This window comes from Pristis pectinata, chromosome 21 (genome assembly GCF_009764475.1).
Source record: "Pristis pectinata isolate sPriPec2 chromosome 21, sPriPec2.1.pri, whole genome shotgun sequence".
Classification (NCBI taxonomy): Eukaryota; Metazoa; Chordata; class Chondrichthyes; order Rhinopristiformes; family Pristidae; genus Pristis; species Pristis pectinata.
The window spans coordinates 11,781,795-11,797,069 of NC_067425.1; the positions used below are offsets into that span (position 1 = coordinate 11,781,795).

The 15,275-nt window shown below is 39.9% G+C and overlaps 1 protein-coding gene across 3 annotated transcripts in view; it reads left to right on the top strand.

Moving 5' to 3' along the window:
• The window catches only part of heatr6 (HEAT repeat containing 6), a 46,825-nt gene that overhangs the window by 13,532 nt on the left and 18,018 nt on the right, over positions 1 to 15,275 (top strand). For 2 of the 3 annotated variants that reach the window (XM_052035802.1, XM_052035804.1), the window contains 9 exons: positions 235 to 375; positions 2,279 to 2,394; positions 5,581 to 5,695; positions 8,270 to 8,371; positions 8,758 to 8,898; positions 10,960 to 11,255; positions 11,533 to 11,710; positions 13,025 to 13,231; positions 13,672 to 13,771. In XM_052035802.1, coding sequence (XP_051891762.1) covers positions 235 to 375; positions 2,279 to 2,394; positions 5,581 to 5,695; positions 8,270 to 8,371; positions 8,758 to 8,898; positions 10,960 to 11,255; positions 11,533 to 11,710; positions 13,025 to 13,231; positions 13,672 to 13,771 — 1,396 coding nt within the window. The remainder of the gene's footprint in view (positions 1 to 234; positions 376 to 2,278; positions 2,395 to 5,580; positions 5,696 to 8,269; positions 8,372 to 8,757; positions 8,899 to 10,959; positions 11,256 to 11,532; positions 11,711 to 13,024; positions 13,232 to 13,671; positions 13,772 to 15,275) is intronic. The other variant, XM_052035803.1, reaches the window with a different exon arrangement.

Here is a 15,275-nt window from a genome sequence, read left to right on the forward strand (position 1 = left end):
TCTGGTGGCAGTTGTTGGGACACTTAATATCATTCAAGAAGGAGTGGAGGAAATATAACCTGTGATAGATTTTAAAAGCAAATAGTATATTTTTATTAATGTTTCTTTGGAGTATGAATTCAGTGGACACCTCTTTCAGAAAGCTGCCATGTTTTCTGTTTTCAGGGCTGTTAGTTGAGAGAGAAATGTTGCTCAAGATGCTTGGAAAACTTTATATGTTTGCTATTCTCTAAGGTAACAGTAGATGAACAGAGCTTGGAGCTACTACTTTCCTACTGCATCCGAGCCCTGCAGCAATGCAAGTCTTGGACTCATGTCGAAATACTGCAGGCGGTAGCTGCTCTCGTCTATGGTAATGGGCCACGGTGCCAGAAGGTATGTTCATGTTTTTGATTTAAGAATAAAGATGTGTTGCAGATCTCCTATTAACATTAAGGTATGGTGTCTTCAATGCACAAGATTGCAAGAGACTGCAGAGGGTTATAGACTTAGCCAGCTCCATCATGGACACAACCCTCTCCACCATCAAGGACATCTTCATCCATGAACACTACCTCATTATTCCTTTTTTTTTGCAATATTTATTTTGATAATTTATAGATTTTTGTCTTTGCACTGTACTGCTGCTGCAAAACAACAAATTTCAAGTCATATGTCAATGATAATAAATCTGATTCTGAAGGTGTTGTAAAGGAGATCCATCTAGATGAGGAAAATTGCAGGTATGAATCCAGATCTGGGTTAAATACGTTAAAGATCCATTACCTTGCACAACAAAACATTATGATTTGGAGTGTGCTACCTGAGAGGGTGGTGGAAGCTGATTTATTCGAGAAAAAGGAAAAGAAAATTCACAACAATAGAGGACATTTGGGAAAAGGGACTGATTGATGGTTCTTTCAAGGAGCTGACACAAGGACATTCAGCAGAAAAGGGAAACAAAGAAATTGTTTCGGTTTTTAAAAAAAAGTTGCTGAGTTCATCTGTTCATGTTAATAATGAATGTCATCAAACATTTGTTCGACCAGATTTCAAAGCTAAGGGAAAAAAAATGAAAATGCTGAAAATCTGCAGTAATGTAGATGCTGGTATTAGGAAGCACATTTGTTGGTGTCAAGAGAAATCAGATTAATATTTTGGCTATAGACACTGAAACTGGCCAAAAATGAACGAAGATGCCCAGAAATTCTTGGATCTGGTCAGAGCCTCTGCCTGCTGTTGTGCTCCCAAGGTGATGCCAAATCCTGGGAAAATATCTTGTGGTTGAAAGGGTGGATTCCTAGACTGCAGTCCTGCAAAGACGCCAAAAGCTCTGGGCAGCACTTTGGTATTCCAAAGGGAATCCATTGAATCAGCTGAGGATGTTTTTGCAATTTTCTCTGATGAGCAGAGCTCTAAGGTTAGACTGGAGAAGTTGGGATTGTTCTCCTTGGAGGAAAAAAAGTTGGAAGGAGATTTGATAGGATGAGAAAGGATAGAAACTTTTCCCATTAGCCAATGTTTCAAGGATCAGATCGGAGGGGGAGAGTAGCTATGAATGCGGAGAGTATTTATGAACTGAAACTCATTGCCTGTAAGAGTGGTGTAAGCAGAATCAATCAGGGCTTTTGAAGGGGAAATGGATAGGTAATTGAGAAAGAATAATTTGCAGGCCACAGGGCGGGTGTGGGGCTACAGGACTGACAAGTCACCCAGGTGCTGCATGGGCTAGATGGGATGAACGGCTTCCTTCTTTGCAGAAGGACCATTTGTGTAGCAATGCAATGTAGGACTTTTCAGCAGACACATTCTGCTCAGCCTCAGAGTGATCCTGATGGTACTTGCAGCGATGCTCAGATATTTTACCAAATTCACTCCCAAGATTGCTGCTGGCATATGAAGAAGGACAAGCAGGAAAAGAACTGTCCTAAATTTGAATTTGGGAACCCAATTAGATTCTGCCACATACAGATGAATGAAAAAAGTTCAAAAATATTTAAAAAGTTAGATACAGATTTTTATTTTCTGGTTTAATATCTGTGTTGGTATGGTTGGTTGCTTGGTTAGCTTATGGCATCACAATCCTTCCCCCTTGTCCTGCTCCTCCCATGGCAGATTTTCTACCCACTCTTCTGACCTTGCAAACACTGACAAGACTGCTGCATTTCCCAGTTTTATGTCTGCATACCTGTGGAGCAAAGTACGTCATTCTTTTGCCTTGAAGACCTTCAGCACAAACCTGTAATTGTTAAGTTTGGTGATAATGTGAAATAATTTCTTTTTTGTGTTTCATTTCTAGTTCCTTCCAGACCTTCTTGGAAAAAACGGAATCTTACTGCAGCTTAGTGCACCGGCAGTGTCGGACGTGGACCTGCGGAGGGCAGCTGTGTACTGCATGGCTAATCTCTGTCTTAGGTAGACTATCGGATCATTTACTATAATAATTTAACTGAAAACAATTCCTTCAATCCTTTTTTTTTCTCCTCACTGGCTAGTGATATTTTCAATGATGGATGAACAAAAAGAGGGTTAGAATTTCAGGGACTTCTGCAATAATTTTCTTTAAACCTTCTTCATTGTTGGCTAGTCGGCGATGCATACATAGCAGAGTGAAATGGCCTGTTTACCATGCACTGCTCTAACCTGTCAAAATGCAATGCTTCATCTAATGGTCAAGCTGAAGAATTGTTTGACTAAATGCATTTTAGAAGTTACAAACTTATTTACCTGGGTCTTGCAGAGCAAGTGCTATGGTCAGGAATCGCTGCCCAGGATTTCCCCATGCCTATATTTCCCTGGTTCAGATGTGACTGGTCTACCATGCATGGCCAGTGTTTTCTGCATTTCGGTGACATGGCTTTAAGAGGCTGTAGACCCTCCAGTACACTGAAAAAATCCTGATCCTCGAAATGTCCCTAAAAGCTTTGACACTTGGTGAGGCCTTGTCCCAAGCTTTCCTATCCGTAAAAGCTTTGAGGAATCTTTAGCAGTTTTTATTGTCTCTGACATACAGAGATTTACAAAAAATTTTAAAAATAATTGCACTTCTTCAAAAATGTATTAACATTTTTGGCAAGGTAATTGAACTCAAGTAAAACACTTAAATAATTAATATCTAAACAAAGCATGATATTTTGTTGAAAAGGTCGCTTGCTCACTACTTGGTATCTGTAGGCCCATAATCCTTACTGAAATCATTGGGGTCTAGCCTGTTGCAGGATCTGAGAGCAGACATGTGGGAATCCTAGGCTTATTGCCATGTAAAATGGAGCTGAACAGCATTGGCAACATCTGTTGGTGAATCTGCTCATTATCTCTCAAAACTGATTTTACTTGTAAGAACTATGTGACTGGGAATTTAATATTACATTTTCTTCCTAGAAACCATGATGCTTGGTTTCATGGTTAATGGATAGTGTGCAGGAGTGTAGTTATGTACTTGATTCATTCAGGGGATGCAGCCTTTGCAGGTAAGTCAAGCATTTATTGCCTACCCCTAACTGTTCTTGAGAAGTCGGTGGTAAGCTGTCATCCAGCTGTCAGCAGATAAGCAGTGAGGTATCAATTTTGGAATAGAGATCATAGTATCATGAGTTTGAAAATAGAGATGGAAATAGATATGGACCATTCTAAGGTAAAAATAGTCACCTGGAAAAATAGTCTCAACATCTGGCCTGGGTAAATTGAATCAAATTTTGGCAGACAAACATATAACTGAACCAAGCTAGACTTTAAGGAAGAGATGGTTCAAGTACAATATAGGTATCTTCCATGAGGAAGAAAGATAGGGCAATAAAAACCTGATGTCCCTGGATGACTAGAGAGAAACAAAGAATAAAATAAAATAGGGATATGGCAGTTATTGGGTTGAAAGCACTAATGAGACCCAGAATGGTTATAGAACATCTAAAGAAGAAGCAAAAAAAGGGGAGGGGTTGCAAAGGGAGGATATGATAAAAGAATTATGGCATAAAAGGCAATTCAAAAGTCTGCTGTAGGCATGTAAACACCTAGCAAGAGGAGAGGTTGGGGCTATCAGGGACCAAAAAGGAGATGTACTCATAGAGGACATTCTTCAGAATCTTTACCAAGGAAGAAGATGCTGCTGGAGTCTCAACAAAGAAAGATACAGTTAAGATATTGGATGAACTGAAAATGATAGAGGTAGCAGAAAGGCTATGTACTACTCAAGATGTTACCTCAATGATGCCCTATATAACTGAAGCTTAACCTCCTTACTTATTATTTAATTTTGCCAGCAATAAACAATAACATTCTTTTAGCTTTTCTGGAATAGGCAGGTTATCGTACAAGAGAGGTTGGCGAGACTGAGTTTGTAATCAACTTCAGAAAAGTGAGAAGAGGACCTCATTGAAACATAAGATTCTGAGAGGTTTTGGCAGGGTGGATACAGAGGGCCTGTTTCCTCTTGAGGCAGTATCTAGAACTAGGTCACCCATTTAAGGCTGAGATGAGGCAATTTTTTTTTGTCTCAGTCACTGGTGTTTGGAATTCACTTCCTCAGAGAGCTGTAGGAGCACTTTAAATAATTTTAAGCTGGAGATGTATAGATTCTTGATAAGTAGGGAGGTGAAAGGTTCCTGAAGGTAGATAGGAACTTGGATTTGAGTGTTACAGTCAGATCGGAATGCAAAGAGCCATTGCATTCTTTGGTGAAGTTATTCAAGCAATGGGTTTGGGGAGTCTGTTTTTAGGATTTTTACCCACCAACAATGAAGAACTACTCAGCATCTAGTTAGAATGGTCATAGACTCGTGCGTCACAGAAACAGGCCCATGATTTGCGCTGATCCGATATTAATCTATAATATTTTCCCCACCTTTCCATCAACTCCTACCGGCTTCTACCAATTACCTACACAAAAGGGACAATTTATATTAGACAGTTTACCTACCTCCCCTGCTGTATACGTTTGGTTTGCATATTCACTCTCTGAATATGCGTTGCCTAGGGGTACTCCAGTTCCTGTCCATGCCCACGTATGTACAGGCTGGTAGGAGCTCTTCTAACTGTGCCACTGTATTGCCCTGGTGTGTGACTTGGAGAGGATCTTGAGCCGGTGTTGTTCCCTTGCACCTGCTGTCCTTTTGATATTAAAGACTCTTGTTTTGAGTGGTGCCACTGAAGGAGCCTCATTGAGCTGGTGATGGAGGGAGACTTCACCATTGCATTTTGTGATGATGGGGCAGGGTTAAAGGATGCACTTGCAGTAAGTAATGTTAAATTCAGTTTTGCCTATGTCACGGGGTGGAGATTAGATGGATCATTGACTGACCCTACCCATCAACCACCACCACCTTGCATGTTATAGAAGCACCTTTCAAGGCCAAGGAACCCTTTGACCCTTTATGTTTCTGGCAGTTGGCATTGTTGCCAGCTGCATTCACCTCAAACATAAAATGTCAAAAACGCAGCAATAATATGTAATCATTTTTAAACAGTTCTCCTTCCTCAAAGAGGAAGAAATAAAGTCAAACCTCATTGACTGCACTAGCTTTATTGAAGTGTTGAATGAAAATTGTAGAAGGTCCATCACCCAGCAATAATCTTTTATCAATTGCTTCAATCTCTTGTTGACAGTGTACCTGGACAGGCTTACCTGGAGGAACAGTACAAAATAGTATCTCTGCAGACCTTTCTGACTGTATTGAGGAACCCAAAGACTCCTGAAGTTGATGATGTTACAGTTTGTAAGGTAATTAAGTAGTATGTATTTAAGATTAAGTTACGTATTTATATTTGAGTTGATTTGTTGTGGTTGGCTTTTAAGAATGTACGAAATGGGAGCAGGAATAGGCCATCATTCCTCCGAGCCTGGTATGTCATTGCTGATCTACCTCAGCAACATCCCCACATCCTTTGATTCCCTTAAATGTTGAGAGATCTACCAATTTTGAATTAACGCGATGACTGAGCCACCACAGCTGTCTGGTGTAGAGAATTTCAGACTTTCACCACCCTCTGAGTGAAGAAGTTTCTCCTCACTTCAGTCTTTAATGGCCTATCTTTTATTATGAAAATGTGTCCCCTTGTCCTGTACACAGCCATGGAAAATATTCCCCCTGCATTTAGCCTGTAAGCCATTTACTCATTCTGTGTTTCAATGAGATCTCCTCTGTCTTCTGTGCTCCAGAGAATATGTTTTCGATCTACTCAATCACCCTCGTATGACAAACCCACCCTCCCTCAAACCAGTTTGCTGTACTTCCTCTATGGCAAATGTATCCTTCCTTCAGTGAGGAGACCAAAACTGTATACAGTACTCCAGGTGCAGTCTCACCAAGGCTCTATACAAATGCAACTAGGCTTTCTTATTCCTGCATTTTAAACCCTTTCCTAATAAAGGCCTTCCTAATGACTTGTCTGGCCTGTATGTTGCTATCCTGTGATTTGTGACTATTCTATAATGTGCACCAAAGTGGATGACTTCACATTTTTCCCACATAATATTCCATATGCCATGTTCTTGGTCACCCACTCTGCTTGACAATATCACCTTGAAACTAACTTCAGCATGATGCTAAACACTTGACTGTTGGGAGGTGTGTTTAAACAAGTGAGGGTGACCATCCCATTGTGCATTACCTTTTTCAGCTGGAGAAAGGCAAGGCTTCCAATTTATGTCGTACCAAAATATCTCTTGCATTTCCTCTACCAGGATACACTTCAAAAGTACTTCATTGCTGGTAAATCAGTTTAGCCATTCTGGGGCTGAGTCACTATATCATTGCGAAGTCTTTTTTTCTTTATAACATAGATTAAGAGCTCGCTGCATGGGAAATCATGATTCATGAACTAGCAATGTGTAGATGATTACATTACAATATAAGTTAACAGCCAAAAGCAGAAGTCATGATAGCCAGAATATGATGCATACAGTAACCAAGGCAATAGGTATTGCAAGCTGTGAATTGTATTCTGCACCTATCAGTCACAGGCCCTAAATGATAGAAAATTATGTTTCTTGCTCTGATTTTCTTTTGGAAAATGTATGTAAAATTAATTTAAGTAGAGTTACTTGTTAATTTTCCTTTCTTAACCTTGTTCCAATGCCACAACCTGCCCACAGACCACTTAAGTGCACAAAGTGGCTGAGAAATGCTTTTAAGGCTGGACAACATAATTGTCTCTGTTCTAAAGAAAGCTTTGTGACTTCCATTCATTGTCTTTCTAGAGCTCTGCTGAGACTGTGTGTTCACCATATGAGAAATTTTGGGTCTGGGCAACATTGCAGTGTCTCAGATTTACTATATCAACCACCAGTAGTTTTCTAAGTTGACTTCTTTTCACTTCTACTCAGCAAACAGTTCACAATGTTTCTGTTCTCATAGATTGAGGGAAGTACCCATGATGTGATGAAAAGCTTTGTGTGTATAATAATGTTCCAAAGTGTATCATCTGTTTGCTGATATGCACAAGGACTTTAACTGCAGAGTTTGTTATTAAATAATTTTGAGCAATATGGGTTGACTGTAAATGTAACTCTTTCGAGGAGTGAGAAAGGCCTGTGTCTGAAATTGTGATGTTAAGTTATTGCTTAATTAATTGTACATTCAACAGCTAAATAGAAGACAGTCTGAGAAATATAGCAGTTGTACTCCTGCCATCTTTTGTCCAATTGCCAAACTTTAACAACGTGAAGAACAGTTCAATGGTTTTCCAACAATGGCTTAACCAGCTAAAGTTTGTACTAATGGAATTATTCTGGTGGAAAAGGCCCAGTTAGTGAACGTGTGTGCATTTGTGTGCCATGTGTACAAAGTAACAAGAAGGAACCAAAAAAAACTGGCAAGTGTCTGGGACCAACTGAGCTGTATCCAATCAGTGTGTGGCAGAGTTAATGAAAGACTATTATTGTGATCTGACTTTCTGGAGGGCAATAAAGGAATTGAAAGAGATAAAAGAGTCTGAGGTTTTATATCATTTTACCTTCCATGAGGTGATCAATTTTTTTTGTTGTCTGAAATCCATGGCTCTTTGACATAGTCCTAGGGCATGGTGATTGAGGGAATAATTCTTGTTCTATTTATTCACCCCCCGCCAGCACCCTCTCTTCTTTTTGGGGTGCCTGGTGTCTTCTCAAAACAGTTTAACTAAGATTTGCCATGTCCCAATATTGGCACTGAATAGACATTTCCTTGTGCCCTGGAACCATGACCACCTGTCACTATAGCATTGTTCTCTATCTCTCACACCATCATATCAGCAAGGAAGTTCTGAGTCTATATTTCCTTTGCAACAATTGACTTGGTTGCAATTCTTGTTTCAGTTGTTACAAAATGCACTGAAGGGCATCAATTCCATTCTGAATGCAGGAAGAATTAATCTGACACAAGCTGACCAACTGGGAACTCTCCTGGCAGCTCTAAAGGTAAATGACTGTAAGTTAACAACGGATTATTTTCCAGGTCTGATTTTAGCTGAACAATTTATTTGTTAATCGTGAAAATGAATCTATAGGGAAGAGCATTTAATGGTCAGTGTTTACATACATAATTAACCTTAGTTAAAACTATGAATAAATGAAACTGCACATTGGAGTTATCTAGGGTATGATGAACCCCTGCAGCTGGTCCATTCTGAAACATTGTGACTGGATTTTGCATTGTCCTGGGAAATTTTAATTGTAGGCAGTTTGTTTAACCTTCAACCTTTTATTTTACGTTAAGAAAATACTGTTTAGCTTGATTTGTAGTCTATAGTTATTGTATCTCTTAACTAAATATTTTATTTCCCCTTTGTTCATTTTTTTCCCAGACGTACATGTTCTATGGTTTCCCCGGTATGAACATTGAAGTTCCTGCAATTCTATATCCAACACCTCTGCCCCAGTATGAAGGCAGTTCACCCACTAAGGATCAGACAGGAGATGCAACAAGCACTTCAAAACAAGTGGGGGTAATAATGTGTTTTCAAAAATAATATATACCTTGCTATTGAATTTTTTTAAATTAAATTCATTCAAAGAATGTTGGTGTCACTGTCAAGACCAGGATTTGTTACCCATGTCTAATTTCCCCTGAACTGTATGGCTTGCAAGGCCATTTCACGGGGTAGTTAAGAGCCTTCTAGATTCCTGTAGGTATGTAGTCACAAATAGGACAAACTGATTAAAGATGTCTAATTTCCTTCATTGTAAAATTGTAGTGAACCAGGTTGGTTTTTATAAAAATTTGTGAGTTTCATGATCACCATACTTTTCCAAATGAAAATGATATTTTTATATCATTTAAGATTTTCCTCAGCTCCCATGGGGAAAATTCCTGTCTCAAGATAATTAATCTATAGTTTAACCACCATGCTAACTGTGCTAAAAATATAGGTAATCACAAATCTTGGTATCTATCTTAGTTTAAATAGTCTTTGGTGCACTGGAGCTCCATGTTTTAAAGCAATTTGCCAACAAGATGATTTGTTATCTCCAGGGGAAGTTGTAAAATTTATTTTGGTTTGGCAACCCATTACAAACCCTACCAGTTTGCTTTTTCATTTGATTCAATGGAAACTTGATTCTAATGTATAATGGGGCCTGAAAATATTATTGCCCATCTTGCAGCACTGCCCGTAATTAGACTTCCTCCTAATTATTCAGACGCTACCATAAATTGAAATACACCATTGAAATAAAGCTTAAATGGTCATTCATTCCAGATTGTAAAATGCGTGGTGTGAATATGGCTGCCGTATTTGCCTATGTGAGAAAAAGACTACATCTCAGTTATGTAGTATGTAGAGACTATTGAGACATTTCTGAGAAACATGATTAGGCATTTTTTTTCTTTGAATAGTTTATGGACATTTTTTTTGAGCCAAGGAGTGCAATATGATATTTGTGTAGAAGGGCATTTAGCCAGTGTCCCAGTGTCTGATCTGGTTTTCATTCACTGGAAAGAAGCTTCCTCTTGATCATTGACACTGTTTCTAAAGTGGGCAAGTTTAGGGCACATGTCAGGAAATATCTCTCTGTACTGAAGTGGAATGTCTGGTCAGGATACTTGGTTGGATTCCTTTAAGATACAGCTAGATGCCGTTATAATGCGGCAGCAGAGTTGGTATTCCTGAAGGATGTGATCGGAGGGACCAAAGAGTCTTCTCTCACCTCATTGTGGGTGAAGCACCAATGAGTAGCAAGTGACTTAAGTATCAGTACTGTGTACTTTTCTAATTTTATCCCAGTAGGAGATGGCCTTTAGTTTCTTGCAAACTGGGGTTCATTTACTTACCCCGTCCATCAGTTTTTCATTATGCAAATAGGTGGAAGAGTTATAAGCTGTCAGATTTGATTTTCTCCTTCAGCGATTTAAGTTTCTGATTAGTGAAGTGTGACCGCATCAGCAGCCCCAGTGTCTGGTACTTAAGCTGCCTGTTGGAAGATTAATGGAGTGAGAACTGATTAAATTAGAACAGCATCTTTATAGACACATACTCACGTACCCATGTACACACTAACAGATGAACCTGTGTGCAAGAAATTGGAGCTGAGGTTATTTGCTCAAGAATGCTGATAGAATTCCCCAATAATTCAGATGATAAGTGAGCTAGCAAGTGCTCATTTGGTCAATGATCAGAAAGATCCTAGATCATTGTTAGATCAACTGAGCTCACCACAAGGACATTAGAACTTGCCTTTGGAAAGGCTGGGATGAGAATGAGTAGAATTAACCAGGGTACTCATTCAGGGTGCAGGATCTAGCTAAAATCTCACAGTTCCAACATGTCTGATATTCATTGTCCTAAAGGAAGAATGGCTGTTGGGAGTGATGTTTGTTCTGTGAAACCATTTCACAACTTCCAGGAATACAAGGATAAGTGTAACGTAAGTGAGTTTTCCATCCCACCTTAAGACAGGAGATCTGATTAGGAAATGTGTTTAAGGAAGGCAGGTCCATCAGAAGTAGAAAGTGTTGCCCTTTGTTTTGCTTGAAAATATATTCTTATGTATTTTTTGTTCTTAACAAGCATAAAAAAAAGAAATCTCGATCCAAAAACAAGAAGGAACAATTAGAAGATCAAAAGGAGGACCCCCACAGTGACATACCACAGCCAGAACTACTCCATCAACCAGAGAATGGGAGACAGAGAGGAGGAAACATGACATTTAACCTCCTTCAGGGACCAAAGAACTACCCTGATAGGATAGTGCCAGCCTTGGATGGAAAAGATGCTTCAAATTCCTTCTACCCCGCCTGGAAAAAAATAAATAGTTCTGACTCTGAGTATTCAGATACAGAGGGTGGAATCCAGAGCAAACTGCGGTAAATGTTTTGTGACTTAAAAATATAAAATATTTGTGTATTGAGTGCCCTGTTTTGTTTTAAGAACAATCGACATTTTTACCTTCCTGTCAAGTAGCTGTACCTGCTGAAAAACAGGTATCTAAAAATTTAGTGCATCTTGTGCTTGTATTCCCAATACGTGCTCCATGGAGTCTTCCATTGGTCAGCATCTTTAGCAGAAGAGGAGTAAGGAGAACTAATGAAAGGAAAAAGGAAATAAAGGTAGGATCTCAAAACTTTTCTTTTGGCTTTATAGGTCACTTCAGGGAAAAGTGCGCCAGGGAGCTTTAGCCTGCTTCCTTTCAACTATCAAATCAATAGAGAAGAAAGTTCTTTATGGCTACTGGTCATCATTCATTTCAGATGCTCCTGGCATTGGAAGCCCTCAGGCTGTGTCCTTGATGACTATTGCTTTAAAAGATCCATCACCGAAGGTAAGGAGCTGTTGTCTAGAAATGAATCCCCTGCCTGTAAGATAGGCAATGTCCTGTAACTACAAGGTAGCTGTTGTTAGCGCTGTTAACTGGTATTAATTTCTAAACGCTTTTCTTTCCATTGGACACCAATATGATCTGTTTTAGAATTTACTTTCTTACTTTTTATATTACCTTTACATCTTGAAATTTGAATCTAGTTTCAAATTAAATTAGATCATAAGGTATGAAGGAATAACAAAGGAGGACAGCACAGTTGTGCAGCTAGTAGAGCCACTGCCTCATAATGCCAGAGACCTGGATTCAATCCTGAGCTCGGGTGTTGTGTGTGTGTGTGAAGTTTGCCCGTTCTCCCTGTGACTGGGTGGGTTTCCTCTGGGTACTCCAGTTTCCTCCATGTCCTAAATCGCTTGGGTTGGCAGGTCAATTGGCCACTATAAACTGCCCCTAGTGTGTAGGTGAGTGGTAGAATCTGGGGGAAATTAATAACAATGTGGGGATAGTCAAAAATGGGATCAAAGTAGGATTAGTGTAAACTGGTGCTTGATGGTTGGTGCAAACTTGGTGTGGGAAGGGCCTGTTACCGTGCTGCATCTCTCTATAACTGAGTCAGTTACCTAGCTATGCTTGCCTGAAGTCCAAGCCAAGTAACACTGGATAATAATCATGAGTGGAAACCTTGGGAGATTTTCTCCTCTAACTAAGGGAGTGCTCTTACTGACAGAGTGCAGGTACTCAGCACAAACCAAAAATTGAGTCTCGGAAATTCTAGCTTGTGTGGTTCAAATGAACCACTCATCTGCAAGGCTGGATTTCAGTTTGTGATCTTTGATCCCAGACAGCCTGGTCCTCACTGGGCAGACAGCACTCACTGGTTTGGCCTTGCTGAATTTTGTAGGTTTGGAAATTTAGGATCAATTAATTGTAGAATTAATGCTCATTGTTGTTGTTTTCAGCAATTTGAGATGCATGCAGAATAATGGATTAAACATTATATTGGCATTTGTTTATTATTGTCACTTGTACCGAGGTACGGTGAAAAACTTGACTTGCATATCGATCGTACAGGTCAATTCATTACACAGCGCAGTTACATTGGGTTAGTACAGAGTGTATTGAGGTAGTACAGTGTGCATTGATGTAGTACAGGTAAAAACAATAGAGTAAAGTGTCACAGCTACAGAGAACTTGAGTATAATATATGGCCCCTGAAGGTGTGTACTACAATTCTTTATGGCTTGTGGATAAAAGCTTGAAAACCAGAGAACTGAGTAGAAGAATGAGCTACTGGAATTTTATATTTATGTTGGTTAGGTCCGTGCTGGTGCCCTCCAAGTCTTATCGGCCATCTTGGAAGGATCTAAGCACTTCCTGTCTGTTGCAGAAGACACCAACGATCATCGTAGAGCCTTCACACCTTTCTCTGCTACCTTGGCTTCCAGCATCCGGGAGCTTCACAGATGTTTGTTGCTTGCCTTAGTGGCAGAGTCCTCACCACAGACGCTAACACAGATAATCAAGGTAAATCGTATCTGCATACCACACCTTAAAGTGCTTATTGATTCATCAGTTGCCAGATGGAGCATATTGTCTCACTTTGTGTTTAAAACTCCCTTCCTTGATGTGAAACTTGGTACCTTCTCTATTGATATGTGCCTGTATTAATGTTAGTCCATTGTACTTTCATTCTCTTCCAGCACTTCCACATAACGGTCAATTGCACATCCTACCAATTGACACCCACTCCTTATATCCTAACTTTTTTGGCTAATAAGTATCAATTCAGTTAAGCAAACATCTGGTTCAATTCTAACTCCAGGATGTCACAGTGTAATCTCCGATTTGGTGTGATAATGAGGATTCTGCACTGAGAAGGTCCATTTTTAAGATTTTTCAGCTGAGGTCCTTTCATTTAAGTTCAGTATTTTGATCTTCAATTTTTCTCTTTTTATTTGAATCAGTGTCTTGCTAATTTGGTGACCAATGTGCCCTACAATCGCCTCAAACCAGGACTTCTTACCCGTGTTTGGAACCAGATTAAACCCTACAACTGCTTCAGAGGTTTGTGCATCTGTTTATTTCCATACATGTAAACACCTTTTGCTCATGGGTCCGGAAGTACAGGTTTGGAGGAAAGTAGGAATGACGGACCAAGGCAGAACAGAAAGAATTTTTTTTCTTTGACCTCTGGATGTCAGAAAGCACCAGTTAATTACATATGAGTGCAGTTATTGTTGTAATGCAGAGGGGCAGGAGCTCAGACCTTTTACATGGGTAGAAAGTGACAGGTAGGTCAGGAAGGAAAGGCAGAAAATGATAGAGCTGGAAAATCAGGTACAGAAATCAGGAGTTTTGGCTTGTGTCTTTTTTGCCCCATGTTACCTGGTCATGAATGGGGAATTTTTGTAGCAGCTGAAAGCATTGAGTTGAAGTTTTTTTTTGGTAACCTCTAGCTTCTGGTTGTCTCACTGTTGTGACTGCAACAGGACAATCAGAAAACTGGGACATGAGCCAACACTGACTACACACAAAAGAAAACACATGAAAATAGAGCAGGAGTGGGCCACCTGGCCCATTAAGCCTGCCCAGCCATTCAATATGATTATGGTTTATCTGCCCCAGGGCTTCAATTCTTCCTGTGTCCCAGCTCCACAGAGCCCTCCATTCCTTAAACTTCCAAAAGTGTATCTACCCCTCTTTAAATATCTCCAGTGAATGAAGCTCCAAAACCCTTTGGTACAGAGAATTCCAGAGATTCGCTACCCTCCGTGAGAAGAAATTCCAAAGCACTTCAATTATAAATGACTGGACCCTTATCTAGTAACAATATCCCCTCACTCAAGGCTCCCTCACTAATGGTAACATCTTAACATTTACCTTCTCGTGCCTCCTTAGGACCATGTATGTTTCAAAGAGACCACCCTTTAATTTTCTAAAATTCAAAAATAAACCCATCAGGAAAGTTTGTTTCAGACAAACAAAGAAATAATGTATACAGACAGGACTGATAATTGTGGATGCACTATTGCCGACCAAATGCACTTACTGCTGTTATTTTATCCTTTGTATATTTCTCATTCCCTTAATTTCTCTGTCATTCTCTGGCTGAGAATGTGGGCAAGAGATCAGATCCCAATCTTTTGCCAGTTCATCTCTCAAATAACTGCTAGAACTGGAGACTATTTCAAGCTGTTTTAATAATTTGACTCCCTCCCTATCCTTTATGCAGCTTTTAACAAGCTGTATTCGGGGCAAATCAATTTTGAGAAGGCACCCAGTTTGTAAAGGCAAAGGACCAAATGCCTGATTTAGGGCAAAATAAGATATCTTTTATTAGTCACATGTACATTGGAACACACAGTGAAATGCATCTTTTGCGTAGAGTGTTCTGGGGGCAGCCGCAAGTGTCGCCACGCTTCTGGCGTCAACATAGCATGCCCACAACTTCCTAACCCGTACATCTTTGGAATGTGGGAGGAAATCGGAGCACTCGGAGGAAACCCACGCAGTCACAGGGAGAACGTACAAACTCCTTACAGACAGCGGCTGGAATTGAACTCGGGTC